The sequence below is a fragment of the Panthera leo genome, chromosome A3 (genome assembly GCF_018350215.1).
Source record: "Panthera leo isolate Ple1 chromosome A3, P.leo_Ple1_pat1.1, whole genome shotgun sequence".
NCBI classification, from domain to species: domain Eukaryota; kingdom Metazoa; phylum Chordata; class Mammalia; order Carnivora; family Felidae; genus Panthera; species Panthera leo.
In genome coordinates, this window is record NC_056681.1 from 99,692,596 (window position 1) to 99,709,807 (window position 17,212).

The window sequence follows — 17,212 nt, forward strand, 5'->3', positions numbered from 1 at the left end:
GGGCATAGATATCCATTTGTACTTACAGGCCCAGAGACTCCTTGCACACTCTAGCCAGTGGGCAAGGTGGCCCTGGCTCTTGTGAAGATTGCTGTGAGGCATCCACAGGTTTTCCTATATGTGCTTCTGGGGAAGCTCGTAGCTCCGTTGTGCCATTCCTCCAGGCCAGGGTTTCCTTCGCTGGGCAGCAGGGGGCAGCTGAGACCCCACTACACTGCTCTCCTGTCCTCTGTACTCCCTCCAGTAGACCCACTGAAGACCACTGTCCAGGCCTTGCAGGCCTCACTAAGTCTAACCCCCTGGAGCTGGGGTCCATCACAGAGGTGGGGATGGTAGCTAGCCACCGAGGCAGGAAACGGCAGGGACCTCCCCACTGCTGTCAGCAGGATGCCTCGACTCTGCAGTTTGCCTCGCACAGCACCATCTTGGCCAGACCTGAACTAATCCTTCATCTGCTTTTCTTCCTCCAGTCTGGGTGCTTAGCTGGCCTGCAGGGGTGGCAGGGAGCTTTGTTAGGCTTGGTGGAGCCGGAACACGGAAAGGCTACAGCTCAGCCCCCACTTCAGAGTCAGGTTCCATAGTTCCCTTCCTGCAGATTCCTTCCCCTGGCTCTCAGACCGGAAGCCTAACTCAGCAGACCCGGTGGTGAATGCCCAGGCTGCAGCGTGCTCAGGGAGCAGTCCGCATGGGCCTCTAGCTGAAGGGGAGGCAGTCCTTTATAATCAAGTCACTCCCCGTGTAATGCTCTCCAGGGCACTCAGCTTCAGACCTTGGGACATTACCAACAACACAATCCAGGGATTAAGTTGTGGTTCTGTTGAGGAAGGGTGAGGGGGGGCTGAAACACTCTGAAAGTGGATGCAAAAGTCTTAACCTGTGCTTTTTTCTTGGGAGGGGCCTACCTAGACCTTCCATGGGAGACAAAATGCTTCGCCGCCCTAAAAACGTCGGAGCCATGGATTTGGTGCAGCCCTCACTCTCTCCTTTGCAAATCATCCCTGCACATGCTGTCTGTATAGGCTGACAGCTCCACCGAGGGCAGGCTGGGGGTGCTATGCAGGGGAGGTGATTTTTCTGTGCTGCTTTGCATGAAATCAACAAGATGAACTTGGTCAGAATTTGTTTGGGATGGAAGAATCCAGCAGGTCAGAGCTCAGAAGCCACAGAACCCTTGGAGCCCAGGGGTGAGGGCAGGTCAGGATAGTCACAGCCCTGCCTGGCCTCATTAACTCGAGTCCAGGCTTACCCATCTGTGCTCTTTCCCACCCTAGATCCTGCCCCCCAGGGTGGGGCCACATTGGGTGACTGTGTTCTCCTCCTATTTAGCTATCTAGGCTCTTTGATATTCCAGCCATCACACCATTGCACAAGAGAATGAACTAAGGTCTGTCTTTTCCTAGACAAGGAAAAGCAACTTGCCCAGGATGAAATAGAGGCAGAGTGTAAACCAGAACCCGTGACTCTCCACACTAGTGTGGGGCTCTCCCCCAGCCCTACAGGGGCCCTATGCTCATTGGCCTAACATCATACAATGTGCCTATGAGGTGACAGGCCAGACTTCTGCACAGCAGTGAGAAGCAAGCCTCTTGATCGGCAAGCATGTCGTTTGGAAGCCGCCTCACCATGGTTAATTACAGCAGCTGAGGAAAGACTGGCTTGAAGAGAAATGTATCCCAAGCCCGTTGCCACAACCTTGTCCCAGTGGGGAATGCGTGACTGAACTGAACCCTTGGCTGAAAGCTATCCTGAGGCCTGGTGCTGTGCCGCTTCTCTACTGGGTTCACAGCACTACCTGCCCAGAGGGAATCCTGGCCCCTCTGCCTCAATCATGCAAAGTCAGAGGGTAGGGAGATCGTCACTGGGTCGGTCCTCCTCTGCCCCAGTGTGTGGGTAAGCCCTGGTGGACGGGTGGGGAGTGAGAATTAGCTGACAGCAGAGAGCTGGGGAGGCACTTGTCTCCTTTATTGAACGTCCTCACGGGCACCTCAGCACTGACCAGGCAGCCAGAGCAGGAGAAAGCGGGTAGGAGGCCAGGGGCAGGGAGATGCCCACTCTCATTTCCAGTCCTTGAAGAATTGCTTGAAGATGGGACTCTCGCGGCCCTGGGGCAGAATCTCCACCTGCAGGAAGAACAGGGGAGAAGGATAGCCCACAAGGTTCCACCCTGGCCTCCACCAGGCAAGGACAAAGCCACGGAGGTGGGTGCTGGGCCCCAGCCCTGAGTCCACATTGGTCTCCGGGCCAGGAATACTTCTCCAGGTAAGCCAAGAGATGAGAAAGAAGATTACGGGGACATGAGCTGAGAGAACATCGCCTCAAGAACTCGTGTGTGCAGTTTGATAGACGCACTAGTCACAGATGAGCCTTCGGAAAGACTCATGGAGTCCTATTGCTGGCGCAACGGGGTGTACGGGCCAGGGACAATGGCCCAGAGGAGACACACAAGCTCTGCGAAGGCACACCCGCTCTCTGGGCTGCCAGGGAGGGCCTGCCCAGCATCCTCTTGCTTTTAAATGTTGAAGGATTAAGAGGGGCTTTCCCACTGGATGGTAGGGAGGTCAGACTGCTCCTGACTGTGCTCGAGGATTTCCTGCCCTCTTCCCCCAGTCTTTGGGGCAAGACGCCATGAGAAGAGTCCCAGGAGGGGGAGTTGGGGCACAAGGCGCCTCCTCACCTGAGTGTTGGGGGCATAGCGCATGCGAGAGATGAAGTCCTCTGCCACCTGGAGAGCTGCCTGCCGCTCCTTCTCGTTAGCTTTTCGCCCTGGATCAATAGGAAGGGGATTTTTTGTTTTTTAAGAGCAGGGATTCTCTCTAGTTCACATCCCATTTTCTCAAGGAAATTTAAGGGGAGGTCCATAGAACAGCCAGCCACTTTTTAAACGGACCAGGAGGGTTGCAAGACCCTGAGGAGGTCTTTGGAGCCGTGAGGTCAACCTCTTGAGACTTTTCTCAACCCAGCAGCTCCAAGTGATATGAAAGCTGCTCTTTCCACCTCCTCTAATCAAAACCTTCTGCTCGGACCGGGGGCCCACAGATATTCAGAGAGAGAGCTAGTGTTCCTGTGGCATGAGACCCTAAATCTAGAGCCCCGCCTCAGGACACCTCACCTCTGGAGCCTATCAACTGTACCGCTGACAAGTATCAACAAGTATCAAGCCTTTTGTGTAAAACTAAATAGGACAAAGGGTGTGATTTATTAGTCTTCCTCCCACAATGCCAGATAGCCGACCTCAGCCTAATGGTACGTAGGCCATTAGGTAGGCCACCAAAGACCTTATAAAAAGGAAGAGCATCCAGTTATCCATTTCCTCCTGTGGGCAGTTCCTTTAATGCAAGCTATACTCCAGCTTAAGGCAAAGTACTTCTCTTCTTGGCTCCCAGCGTTCTTATTTGTTTGTTTTCTTCTCCGGTTTCTCTTTCCAGAATGGTTCGGTTCTTTGCTTGGGGTTAAATTCCCTTCCGTGGGTATCTGGGAACCTCTCATGCCTGGAACTGGTCCCATGGGAAAGGGACCCCGTGGCAGCCCCAGTGCACAATCTCCACCCATCCCCGCCCAACTCGTAGAAAGCCGCCATGCTGTCGGCCGCTCTGGCCCTTCCCCGAAGCAGGAGTATTACTGGCTAGTAGCAGCTATCCTTGGAACACCTTATCCTTCCTCATCTTCCTTCCTAGGGCCGGGGGTTTCTCTTGGCTTCGGTTGTCCCCACAAATATCTATTGAGCAAATGCTATTTAGTCACGACACTAGAGATGATACGGTTCCTGCTTTCGGGAAACGTATAATCTGGTCAGGGAGGTAAGACACGCTCAAGAAAAGGCAAGCATGGAGAAGTAAAGAGGCCCCCAGGGTCACTCAGAGGCTCCGAGTTTTGTTTCAACATTTTCAGAGTTAAACCAAGTGGACAAGTTTACACACAACAGTGTTTCTATCCCCAGCCAATACAATCTCCTGGAAAAACAAGTTCTACTAGTTCATTTCCCAGTGCATAAAGTGGGATTTAATTTACCTAAAATCTCTCTGTCGCACCCCATGGGCAGAATGGCAAGATTGGGATCCCAGCAGCCCTCAAGGGCCTAGGAGTGTTCTAGAACAGTGGTCCTCAAAATGTGCTCCTGGACCAGCAGCAAGGCCTGGGAACCGGTTAGATATCCAAACTCGGGGTGGAGGCGGGTAGCCATCTGTTTTAAGAGGCCCTCCAGTGATTCTAAAGCATGCTTGAGTTTCAGAACCATTGCCTGGAATTTAGGGGGGCCGAGAACAGCACAGAGAAAGCCCTCAGGGCCTCCCTGGGCTGGTTTTGAAAGCAGTCAGGCAGGCCGAGCCCTCCAACGGGAAGCGTGCCCAGCTCAGAGCAGCTGCAGCGGTGTTGGGCTAGCATGGAGAAGCCACACGTACCCTTCCAAATGTAGATCTTGCCACAGAGCCCATTGTCCAGCACGAAGCAGTCATCAGACAGCAGCAGATCGAGGGCAAAGGGACTGGAGTCGGCCACCTTGGTCAGGTTCATCTGTCCAGTGGCGTCGGAGACCTGGGGGAGGATGGGCAGTGCCAGATCCCACCCCCTGCTCCCAACACACAGCCTTAAGCTCCACCCCTGCACCACGGCCCCAGCCTGAGGACTCGGGGCAGATAGCACTGATGGGCAAATCGTAGGCACCCCACCCCTCACATCAGCCTCAATCACTGTAGCACCGAGGCCCCGCCTCCACTTAGGTGGATTCCAAATTACAAATGAATGCAAAGAATCCGAAAAAGTAAAGCTCAGCTTTGGCTTCACACCTCCTTCTCCAACAATGGGCCACAAGTGAAGTGGCTTTTATCTCCTCCGGAGGGCCAGACATCTGTCCATTTCCCATCCTCACCTCACACCAAGCCCTGAATAAACCACCGTGCTGCCAGGCTCAACCTTCCCGGGGCTTTCTCTTCTCCCTGCAGCAGCCCCTGCCTGGGCACAGCGCAGGCCCACAGTGCCCACCTTATACAGAGCCGCGGCCTGGGCGTTTGTCCGGTCAGCTGTCAGGTCTTCCTCAGGGTTCCCCTCCTTCAGAGCAGGCTTGGGACCCAGGACCTACAGGGGCCAGGGCAGGCCAGGTTTCCAGGGATTCCTGGGCACCTGCCCCAAACCTTCCCAACCCATCATGCCCAAGGCCACCACCTCTGGCAGGGGACTAACTGCCTCCTGCACAAGGACACCCGGCAGAGGTGAGTGAGGCCACTGGTCCATCCGCCCAGAGGGATACATTACTCTGAGTCACACGAGGGCACCCAGTGAGCTAGCCACAGCCCTAAGCAGTACCCCAGACCGCCCACCCCTACCCCTGCCATCCTCTACTGACCACCCTCCTCACTGCTTCTCCCGGCTGCCCACTCTAATGTCCCCCGACCTGGATCATCTCAGCAGGCTCTTCCCCATCAGTGACAATCTCCACCTGGGCCTTGCCCTGTCGTTCACTGTCCCTGATGGCCAGGGCAAGGTCTCGTGCCTTATTGCGCTCCAGGATGTTGGATTTTCCACCACACCAGGCGAAGATGTTCTGGAGGGAAATACAGAGGCTCAGCTGCTTGCATCCATCCTGTTGACTGGATGGGGGGGGGGGGGGGGAGTGGTGCTGGGGGGTGGGGAGTGGTTCCTGATGAACTGCCCCCTGAAGCGACACTCTTGGCAAGAGTAATTCTCCGCCCAGCCCCCATTCCTTCCTGATTTATGTTTCTCCACATTGCTTATCCGCATATACTTAAAGGTCTTTATCTCGTTTGTAATCTAGCTCCCCTGGCTAGAAAGTAAGCTTCATTAGGGCATGGGTGTTTTGTTTTGTTTTGCTTTGCTTTGTTCACTGCTGCATGCCCAGGACTAAAACAGAGACTGGCATGTATTTAGGCAGAAAATAAGTATTGAATGAACGAATGAATGAATGAGTGAATGGGTCAATGCCATCTTTGAGCCCAGTGTCTCACACTGCTACCTGCACCCTGCTGAGCTGGTCCCCTCCCTCTAGCTCACGGCTGCCGACACTCCTAACCGCTTCTGGGTTGGCTTCCTGCCTCAAACCTTCAGCACAAGATGTGGTCCAGACTCCTCAGACAGTCTCCTGACCTATGTCTCAGGCAACTTAACAATTTTTGCTCCCATTGCGCCTGTCCCCACTCAGGGTTCCAGTCAAGCTAGACCCTTCCCTGCTGTCAGCATGCCTGCACCTTCCCCCACCTCAATGCCTCAGCCTCAGCTCACCTGTCCTTTCACCTCAAAAGGTATTTCCCCGTCCGTAAAGGTCTAGTCAAATGGCACCTTCCTGGGACAAGGGCTTCAGCTCAAGCTAGAGGGACGTCTCCCTGCCCCAAACTCCCTCAGCACATGCCCCTGCCTCTCTTAGAGCCCTCATCACATCCTACCGTACAATACAAGTGACAAGCCTGTCTCGGCAGCCTCCCAAGGGCAGACAATTTGTAGTCCCCACGCTGGCTCAGGGTGGGCATCACAGACTCGCTGAGTGAACAACATTAACGAATGGTGTGGCTGGCAGCTAACTCAGAACTACAAAGGCTCCACGAGAAGAAGAGAGTAGCTTCCAGTGTTAGACACCATGGCTGGATGGCAGAGGGAAGTTTCTGTCCTTTGGAATATAAGATGTTTGCTAATGGCCGGAGCTGCTGCTCCCCTTCTCCCCGGCCTCCTGGTCCCTGCCCCCTTATGCCGATACAGTGCTCAGCCCCACCCCGCCTGCCCACCTGGCCCAAGTCCAGGATGAAGCAGTCCCCGGTGTTGAAGCTGTCCCAGCTCAGCGGCCGCTCGGTGGCACGGATGTTCTTCTTCCCCTTCACCTGGTACAGTTTCTTGATGGCAGCTGGAGTGGCCCCCGGAGAGGTCTTGTGAAACGCTGACTCCACTCCACCTTCCTGCAGCCCAGATGGGACGACCTGAGAGCACTGACAGGAGGCCCGCAGCCCGCTGCACCCACTCCCGGCAGGAGATGGGCAGATAGGTGGGGGAGGACCCAGGCCGGAGGGCACCTGGGCTTTTTTGCAGGGTGAGAACCGGCTGGAAGGAGGAGGGGCTCTGAGAGGAGCCACAGGGTAAGGGTGCTGGGAGGCGGGCTCTGACCTGGTACTTGAGGCCACGCGGGAAGTAGCTCATGAAGAGGTCGGACTCATTGCCCTGCACCTCTCGGTGCTGCACGGGTCGCTCCCCGAGCAGGGTGTTGAGATGCACTGCTAACACGGCACAGGCCCCCTGCTCATCCCGGGATGACTGCTGGCCTGGGGTGGGTGGGAAGTGGCAGAGCCAGGCCCATGAGACCCATGCCCGACTCCGGGCCAGGCCACACCCCCAACTCGTCCCCCAGCTCCCTTACCTATCCACAGGTGCAGGTGGGAGAGCTCCTCCGGGCCGTTGTGCAGCACTAGGTAGGAGTCCCCCGAGAAGAAGATGCCCTGATTCTCACGTGCCACCGGCACTGGCTTCAGCTTCTCCACCCGCCATACGTGCAGGCCAGGATCCTGCACCGAGGCTGGGAACGGAGAGCCGCTGCAGGAGGGAAGAGGGTTGGCAGTGCTGGCCAGGGCCCATGAGGAGTGGACCCAAGCAGAGAGAGCTGGGCAGACCTGGGTGGGCCAAGGGGCTGTGGTGTGGGGGTGAGGGGAGCTGTGAGGAGCCCTTGGGGGCGAAGCAGGGGAGCGATGAGAGGGGAGGGGGCACAGCCTACCTCTGGGGGAGGTGCGTATACATGCTGTTTCCGGTTCTGAAAAGACAGAAGAAGCCATTATGATTACAAATGTTATGACAACCACCCTTCACATTGGTCTGGGGGGGCATTCCAGGTGTCACATACAATCATATACATTAACTACTTCATCTCCAATAGCACAAGAGGAGATTACCCTGGCTCCATTATGCAGGCAAAGAAACTGAGGCTTAGAAAGTCTGAAGTTCAAAGTCACAAAGCTTATGAATGGCTAATGAAAACTAGGTCTCTGGGGCATCCGGGTGGCTCAGTCAGTTGAGCATCTGACTCTTGATTTCAGCTCAGGTCAAGATCCCAAGGTCATGGGATCGAGCCCTGAGTCGAGCTCTGCATGGAGCGTGGAGCCTGCTTGGGATTCTGTCTCTCTCTCTCTCTCTCTCTCTCTTCCTCTGCCCTGCTCCCCTGCTCACGCACTCACACTCTCTTTCTCTCTGTCTTTAAAAAACGAAAACAAAAAACTAGGTCTCTGACTCCTGGGCCAACTGGCCAGTGTCTTCCCCTTGCTGTGACCTCTCAGCCATGCCTCTCTTCTGCTTCCAGCCCCTAACTCTGGGTGTTGCATGAGGCGACATACGGCTCTCTAAGCAATTACTGCTTATATTAGAAAAGTCTAAAATCAATAACTTAAGTTATAGAAACACCATAGAAACACCAAAGAAGGAAAAGCAAATTAAACACGAAATAATCAGAAGACAGTAAATAATAAAAGTAAGAGCAGAAATTAATAGAAATAAAAAAGAGAGAAAGTCAATGAAGCTGGTTTTTGGGAAAAAAATCAATAATATTGATCAACCTTTAGACAAATTAGGAAGATGACACAAATTTACAATTCGTAAATAAGAGAGGTAACCCACTGCAGATTCTACAAATTTAAAAGGATAAAGAGAATATTACAAAAACTTATGCCAATATATTCAACAACATACATGAAATGGGCAAATTCCTTAAAGGATACAAATTATGAAAGTTCACTCATGAAAAAATAGATGACCTGAATAGTTCTAATATATATTAAAGAAGTTGCATTTGTACTCAAGCCACCTGTCCCCACACCCCCCAATTCCAGTCCTGGTACATTCTACCAACAATTTAAGGAAGACGTAATACCAATTCTACACAAACTTTTGCAGAAAATAGGAGAGATACTTCCCAGTTCATCCTATGCCACCAACATTAACCTGATATAACAAACCAGATAAATATGTTATAAAAGAAAAGGCTAGACCAATGTCCTTCATGAACATAGACATAAAAAATACTAACAAAATACGGGGCACCTGGGTGGCTCAGTCGGTTGAGCAGCCAACTTCAGCTCAGGTCATGATCTCACCATTTGTGAGTTCAAGCCCCACGTTGGGCTCTGTGCTGACAGCTCAGAGCCTGGATCCTGCTTGGGATTCTTTCTCCTGCTCTCTCTGCCCCTCCCCCACTCACGCTCTGTCTCTCAATACTGAATAAAAGTTAAAAAAAATTTTTTTTTAAATATATTAACAAAATTTTAGCATATGGGGGCACCTGGGTGGCTCAGTCTGCTTAGCAGACAACTTCGGCCCAGGTCATGATCTCAAGGTTTGTGAGTTTGGGCCCCACATCAGGCTCTGTGCTAACAGCTCAGAGCTTCGAGGCTGCTTCAGAGTCTGTGTCTCCCTCTCTCTCTGCCCCTCCCCCACTCTCTCTCTTTCTCTCTCTCTCTCTCTGAAAAATAAACATTAAAAAAATTTACAAAAAAATTTTTAGCATATGCAAATCGATAATATATAAAAAGTATAAGTCACCATGATTAAATGGGGTTTATCCCCAGAATGCAAAGTTGGCTTAACATCTGAAAATAAACGGTGCCTGAGTGGCTCAGTCAGTTAAGCATCCAACCTTGGCTGGGGTCATGATCTCCTGGTTCAAGAGTGCGAGCTGCACCCGCCCCCCCCCCCACCCCCACCCCCATCATCCCCGTCAGGCTCTGCACTGGTGCTGAGCCTGCTTGGGATTCTCTCCCTTCCTCTCTTACTACCCTTTCCCCACATTCTCTCTCTCTCTCAAAATAAATACATAAACTTAAAAAAAGTTTTGTTTAAAAGTTTAAAAAATAAAAAATAATAAAATTAAATACGATTTTTAAAAATCTGAAAATCAATATAATTCACCTTATTAATTATATATATATATGAAAAAAAACCTCTAAAAACCTGATATACAAAGGAAGCCATTTTCGATTTCTCTCTTTTTTTTATGTCTATTTGTTTATTTTGAAAGAGAGAAAGAAGGCAAGCAGGGGAGGGTCAGAGAGAGGGAGAGAGAGAATCCCAAGCAGGCTCTACACTCAGCACAGAGCCAGCCACAGGGCTCGAACCCATGAAACCATGAAATCATGACCTGAGCCAAAAACAAGTCAGATACTTACTTAACTGACTCAGCCACCCGGTGAGCCCCAGAACCATGAGTTTTAATGTTAAGGAATGCAGGAAGTAGGAGAATTGATTGATATCATAAGGGCAAGATGTCTCCCTTTATTTATTTTTTTTATTTTTTAATGTTTATTTTTGAGAGAGAGAGAGATAGAGACAGAGTGTCAGCAGGAGAGGGGCAGAGAGAGAGGGAGACACAGAATCTGAAGCAGGCTCCAGGCTCTGAGCTGTCAGCACAGAGCCGGACACAGGGCTCAAACCCACAGACCACAAGATCATGACCTGAGCTAAAGTCAGACGCCTAAACAACTGAGCCACCCAGGTGCCCCAAGAGGGTTTCCTTTAGGCTACTCATTTATAAGGCAGGTGTACAGTGTATGGGTGAGCCATAAATCAGACCTTTGGGTTTTGTTTTGTTTTTTTGTTTACTTTTCTTTTTTAATTTCAAATTTCTATTTAAATGCTAGTTAGTTACCATATGGTAAAATTGACTTCAGGAGTAGAATTTAGTGATTCATTACTTACAAAGAACACCCAATGCTCATCACAAGTACCCTCCTTAATACCCATCACCCATTTATACCATCCCTCTGCCCCACCTCCCCTCCAGCAACCCTGAGTTTGTTCTCTATAGTTAAGAGTCTCTTACGGTTTGCTGCTCTCCCTCTCTCTCTTCCCCTTCCCCTATGTTCATCTGTTTTGTTTATTAAATTTCACATATGAGTGAAATCATACAATATTTGTCTTTCTCTGACTTATTTCACTTACAGGTTTTTGGTTTAAACAAAGTTTACGTATAGTCATGCTGACTTAGAAAGAAATCTGGGGGCATCTGGGTGGCTGAGTCGGTCACTCAACCGTCTGACTCACTCGGGATTCTGTGTCTCCCTCTCTCTCTGACCCTCCCCCACTCACTGTCTCTGTCTCTCCCAAAATAAACTTAAAAAAAATAATTATCTGAAAAAAACCTCATGGTTCCTGCCTATATGTTAATCTCTAATCTCTTGAGCTTTTGCAAGATATAGAAAAGTATATAATCCTGTAAAAACTGTTCATTCTCTGGAGCACTTTCTTCCCTGTGAAGAGTGTCTCCAGGGTAGCTGTCCAGCTGTCCTAACTTGAGCTGAAATAAAACTCTCTTTCTTTCTTTTAGAGATTCTAAAAGGTTTGTTCATTTTGTATCGACAATATGTACATGTATATATGTATGTATATGTATATACATATGTATGTATACATATGTATGTTGCATTGACAATATATACGTGTGTGTGCATGTATATAACCATCTCAATAGATTCAGAAAAAGCATTTACTAAAATTTGACATCAATTCCTGACTTAAAAACCAAAACCGGGGCACCTGGGTGGCTCAGTCAGTTAAGCCTCCAACTTCGGCTCAGGTCATGATCTTATAGTTTGTGAGTTTGAGCCCCGTGTTGGGCTCTGTGCTGACAGCTCAGAGCCTGGAGCCTGCTTCAGATTCTGTGTCTCCTTCTCTCTCTCTCCCCCTCCTCAACTCGTGCTCTGTCTCTCTCTCTCTCTCTCTCTCTCAGAAGTAAATAAACATTTAAAAAATTTTTTAAAAAAGCTGTTGGAAGCAGTACAAAGGCCAAAAACATATTTAAAAAACAAAACAAAACAAAACAAAACAACTTTCACCAAACTAGGAATAAAAAGGAACTTCCTCAACCTGATAAAAGGCACCTACCAAAAACAAACACAGAAACACAAAATCTTTCTAGAGCTAACACTTAGTTCCTTCCCTAATTCTCAACTCTCCCTGGGGAATCCCACCCATTCCCAGGCATCAACTCTCACTTCTGTATGCCCAGCTTCCCCTCAAATGCTTCTCTGCAAGGGCCAAGTGCAGGCCATTCCAAGATGGGCCACTTTGGTATGAACATTATTTTTGAGTTAAAAGCAACCAAAACACAACCAATTCAGGAAAAGTGGTTTATCTCTCCCTTATCTGCCTGCTTACACCAGGAAGAGAGCCTTTAACAGATTTTTCTTGACCTAAGAAACTTACCTACATCATAGGGTGACCTTGGTTTTCCAAGCATCTCCCTTCACCTTCCTGCTAATGGTCTTTCTCCCCTTTGTATCCTTAAACTCTACCCCTCTCCTTAGTTCCTCAGTCGTGTTGCTCCCCTGTGTTTGGAATTTCCATGTCTGTGTGGATTCCCCCATATGTACACTATTAAATTTGATTTTCTCCTGTTAATATGTCTCATGTCCATATGATTCTAAGTCCAGCTAGAAGGACCTTGAGGGGCAGAGGAAATTTTTCTTCCCCAACCCCTAAACATCATGTTTCTTCTATAGGTTCAATGAGAGCAACCTTTTTTGGACAGCTTACCCAGGAAAAAAAAAGAATGGTAAAGGCAAACACAAAATATATTTTTTTAATTCGGCAAATGCAGTAACTTCAGCTCCACTCACTGTCTCTTTCCTATATTCCCATTACTAGAGAGTTTCTTTTTCTTCTTTTTCTTTTTTCTTTTTTTTGGCTTAAAATGCACAGCCCACGGGGCGCCTGGGTGGCTCAGTCGGTTGAGCGTCCGACTTCGGCTCAGGTCATGATCTCGCGGTCTGTGAGTTCGAGCCCCGCATCAGGCTCTGTGCTGACGGCTCAGAGCCTGGAGCCTGCTTCGGATTCTGTGTCTCCCTCTCTCTCTGACCCTCCCCCGCTCATGCTCTGTCTCTCTCTCTCTGTCAAAAATAAGTAAAACATTAAAAAAATAATTAAAATGCACAGCCCACACTACCAACTACTGCAACACAATTCACACTGTGCACGTGAACAGCACTTTTGTAAGGTGAGCCTCTGTGACACAGGGTAAGGGCCTGGGGGATTTCAAGGAGGAGGCAAACTGGCACCATAGGGAGATTCTTAGGGCCAAGGAAGCGGGAGGGGCCAAGAGCCCTCTTTAGAGGGGGTTGAGTCTGAGTGGAAAACAGAACAGAAACAGGAGCAGTGGTAATGGATGTAAGATGCCAGGTGAATCATGACTTCTTTTCCATTCCTAACTAACAACATTGCTGGAGGCGTTTTTTCAGAACCGCACTTTCCCAAAGCAGAAGGCAGTGAGGGGGTAGGTAGTTTGGGGAAGGAACCCTTAATGTTTCTCCATTCACAGGTCACATGCCATGCCCACATCCCCTACAGCAGGCTGCTCAGCCTGTGACTCAGGTCCCAAGCAGGGAAGCGGCTGCCCTACCCCCCACGCACCACGCCCCAGCCAGTGGAGAGAGCTGGGGAACAGAGATGGTGTGACAGACAAGACAAGAGGGTCAACTGTTAGCTTTACTATTTTTCCTTCTGTGCTACCGATCTGAGAGCTCGGGCCATAACTCAAAAGCAGGTAGCCCATGGGCGGGACTACAGGCCTCCCAGAGCCACTGCAGGGTTTTGACGAAAGGGGCTTGGCCGCCTGCTTCTTCATCACCCTGGCAGCCTGTTCAAGTTACCCTGGGATCCTATAAAAACACAGATGCTCCAGTTCCAGGCCTGGAGATTTTGATTCCACAGGTCTGGAGAGGGGCCTGTGCATCTGCATTTTGAACATATGTTCCAGGTGATTCTGTGCTGCCAGTTAACTGTCCAGAAAGGCATCTCACCCCTGCCCGTATGTTAGAATCATCAAGCTCAAAAAAATCCCAATGTCCAGGCCACACACCAGACAAGTTAAAATCAGACTCTCTGGGATGCAGCCTGGACATCGTGTTTGAGAAGTCCCAGGTGACTCACTCAGGGCTGAAACTCCTGCTGTCCCATCGGATCCCTGCCCCCCCCCCCCCCCCCCCCCCCCCCCCGGCTCCCGGCTCTCCCAGGTAAGGGGCCCCCTGACACGAGGCCTTCTCACTCCTCTCCCTTCCAGCCGCTCTGCCCAAGGCCACAGCTCCTTGAGCTTTCTCAGTAGCACATCCACCCCTCGTCCATCAACGCCACACCACCCTCCAGGCCCGTACCAAACCCCAGCTGTCCAAGGAGCCTTCCAGGACATTCGGTAGCCTCAGCCTTCTGGGACTTCTCCCAGCAGCCCCCTCACTCAGAAGCGTGTACTTCAGTCTCTGTTTGCAGGTGTCTTATAGCTTCACGCCTCAGCCAGAGCAGCAGACTTGCCTGACCCTCCTGCATTCCTCCTGTGGCCCACAACAGGGTCTATTCAATTCCACACAAAGTCTACCCTGGGAACATGGCACTGGGCACAATGAGGGTGGTGAGAATGGTAGGGGCACAGAAATGAGGAAGAACCATCCATGTCTCATGGTCTAACTGGAGGGGGCAGGCAAGGAGGGAGCCGTCACACCCAGCGGGGCCACAGACAAACTTTCTCTAGGTGGAGAATGTCACAGAATCACAGATGTCAGCATCAGAAGGAGCCTAAATGCTCTGCATCTGCCTCCCAACACATGCCCATACACACACAGTGCAAGAATCCCTTCTATGGCATCCCTCACCATCCTCCTCTTGAACACTTCTGGTGATGGGGAACTCACCACCTCACAAGGCAGCCTCCTCCATATATACCTTTTAGGTTAAAACCTTTGCTTCCTCCCATTTTGCCATAGTGCACTAAGTTATGGATCTGCCAGCCTCCCCCACTAGACTGTAAAGGCCTTTTGAGCAGAGACTGTATTTTGCCTCTCTAGCTGGAACCTGAAGGGGAGTAAAATATACCGCCCCAAAATAAGCCTCTTTGGCCCGATGATTATATTTTAAACTGGCTAGTTTTCTTTCTTTCTTTTTCTTTTAAAATGACTATTTTTAAGAAGCTGCAGATAAAGGTGAAGTTCTGAAAACCAAGTAGAAGTTGCCCTATGTAGGAGATGTTTACATTTATAAGGAAATCTCCATAGGTGAGGGTATCTCCCCACTAGATCAGGAAGGGAGACCCTGGTGGCCAGCCCTCACTGGCCTACGAGGGTCCCAGCCAACAAGTCCCAGGGGCCGACTTTCCCTCACCCACCTCGCCACTTTCACCTTTCCGCAGCTCTCCTTCCTCCCACTTCTGCTTTTCAGGCTCCAGTGCCTCCCTGCCAGCCCCACCCAGCTTCTCACTTATCAAAGGAGAAAGCAGCCGTGTAAACCTGCATAACAATCTTGCCCTTGTTTACCACGCCCTTCCCGGTAACCTCCCGTAACAGACCCCCAGCATCTCTTGTCTTTAGCAGAGATGGTTATTTAAGGTGATGGCTTCATTTCAGGGAGTTTTCCTGGGTCTCTCCCAAGTATTCAAGAGGTATATACATTATTAAACTTTTGGTTTTCTCCTATTAATCTGTCTTATATCAATTCAATAGACTGGCCAAACTCCTTAGACGGGAAGAAGGGAAAACTTTCCCACTGCTGCAAGCCCCACCCTGTGCCTGGCACCCTGCAGGCGCTCAGAGGGTGCATCAGAGGCACAGGACCTGTGGGGGCTCACTAGAGCAGCTGGAGCCAGAGAGAGAGAAAGAGAGAGAGAGAGAGAGAGAGAGAGATTTCACAGGCTGGGACAGGCTGCAGCCCCGGAGGCAGAAAGCAGAGGCTAGGGAATCCAGTGAGACGGTCAAGGGGCCAGGGGTTGGGCAGGATGCACACGGAGCATCCACAACCCGGACTTAGGAAAGGACTTGCCTTTGAGGACACCCTGGGGGACCTGCGGGGGCGAGGTGTCACCATGATGCGTACTTTTAAGGCAATGCTTGACAACTGTCAGAGCGACAGCAGTCCCCCGGTGATCTCTCTGCCCTCCTCAGACGCTGACTCTGTTGATCGCTACAAGTCCCTTCACCTCACAGTCCATTTGCCCCTAGTTATAAAATGAAACAGCCCCTACCCCTCTCCCCAAGAGAAGGTAGAAGGGTGAGTGTCAACTCTAGAAACGGCAACAAGTCTTTCCAGCCTGGGATGGAGCATTCAGGAAAGGAGCTGGGTCCAGAGGCCTCGCCTGGGGACTCCTTGGCCAGTGCTCTTTCCCCTGACACCAAGTGGGATCCCTCCTCCACCTTCCCCTCCCTTCTTCTCCCCTTCCCCTACCCCAGGCCAAGGACCAGACCCCAGCAAAAGTCTTGCTGAATTTGCAAAACAGTGCGCTGTGCTACAGTTTGAATTCCTGCTGGGAAGGAAGTCCTGCTCTCCCCCTCCCCCCACCACTGCAGTCCACCAGTCTACGGTCGGGCCAGCCCTGTCTTAGGGACAGGCATCCTCAAATCTGGCAGGAGGTCGGGCACCACCTCTCCCACCAGCCCGGACACGCCTGACCCTGGAGTTGTTTGTCTGTATCCCGAGCCCAACCCGCCTTCCTCCGGGGCAGCCGTGGGGCTCCAGACAGACAATACATGTACCTGGAGCCTGGCACAAAGCTGCCAGGAAAGCGGGCTGGGGGACCAGAAGTCCTGGACAAAGCGGCTTCCAGAAATGCGAGTCTCTGTTTCCAGACCCTGGCGGCCAGCCCTCACCCCTCTAAGAGGGTCCCAGCTAGCAAGTCCCAGGGGCCCACTCTCCCTCCAGCCACCTTGCCACTTTCACCTTTCCGCAGCTCTCCTTCCTCCCTCTTCTGCTTTTCATGCTCTTCTGCCTCCCGCCCCGCCTCACCCAGCTTCTCACTTCACGAGGTCCCCTCCCTGGCTGCCCCGCCCACATGCTCCCCGCCCCCCCCCTTCTGCCCCCACCCTGCAGACCCTTGTCCCCTCCCTCGCGGGGGACAGTGCTGAGGGGCTGGCCTCTCTGCACGGAGAGCCCCGGGAAAACTACCACACTCACCAGCCTCCGGCATTCGTGTCTGCCTGCCCCCGGCCTCTGTAGGTTAGTCACATTTCCTGGGTGGGGTCACTGCCTCTGCAGGACTTTTTCCTCCTCCCCCAGACTTGTCTTTCTCCTTGCCCAGAAAGCATCCATTTGATTTGGTTGGTTTTTTTTTTTTAAGCTCACTAATGAGGGAGTGTCTGGGGTCTAGGAAACATTCTTTGCTGTGTCCTGCAGGCCAAATACCTCTCGAGTCTACCTTGGGTCGTTCTTCTTGTTCACCAGATGTTTACTGACACAGTCTGGGCACTGGGCGCTCTGAGGGTCAGCCATA

At 51.2% G+C, this 17,212-nt stretch overlaps 1 protein-coding gene across 5 annotated transcripts; it reads right to left on the reverse strand.

Moving 5' to 3' along the window:
• Window positions 1-1,941: 1,941 nt before the first annotated feature.
• CAPG (capping actin protein, gelsolin like) lies at window positions 1,942-16,952 on the reverse strand. 5 transcript variants are annotated; one of them, XM_042932864.1, is made up of 10 exons: window positions 16,897-16,952; window positions 7,703-7,738; window positions 7,352-7,524; window positions 7,102-7,256; window positions 6,729-6,896; window positions 5,387-5,536; window positions 4,978-5,070; window positions 4,398-4,530; window positions 2,675-2,763; window positions 1,942-2,120 (listed from the first exon to the last, which is right to left on the reverse strand). In XM_042932864.1, exons 2-10 carry the CDS (start codon window positions 7,723-7,725, stop codon window positions 2,055-2,057), a joined length of 1,050 nt encoding a protein of 349 aa, XP_042788798.1. In that variant the 5' UTR covers window positions 7,726-7,738; window positions 16,897-16,952; the 3' UTR covers window positions 1,942-2,054. The 5 variants fall into 5 exon arrangements, with proteins under 5 accessions (XP_042788798.1, XP_042788797.1, XP_042788796.1 ...); XM_042932863.1 differs by lacking the exon at window positions 16,897-16,952 and adding an exon at window positions 16,663-16,718; XM_042932862.1 differs by lacking the exon at window positions 16,897-16,952 and adding an exon at window positions 16,649-16,707.
• Between the last annotated feature and the right edge of the window lie 260 nt (window positions 16,953-17,212).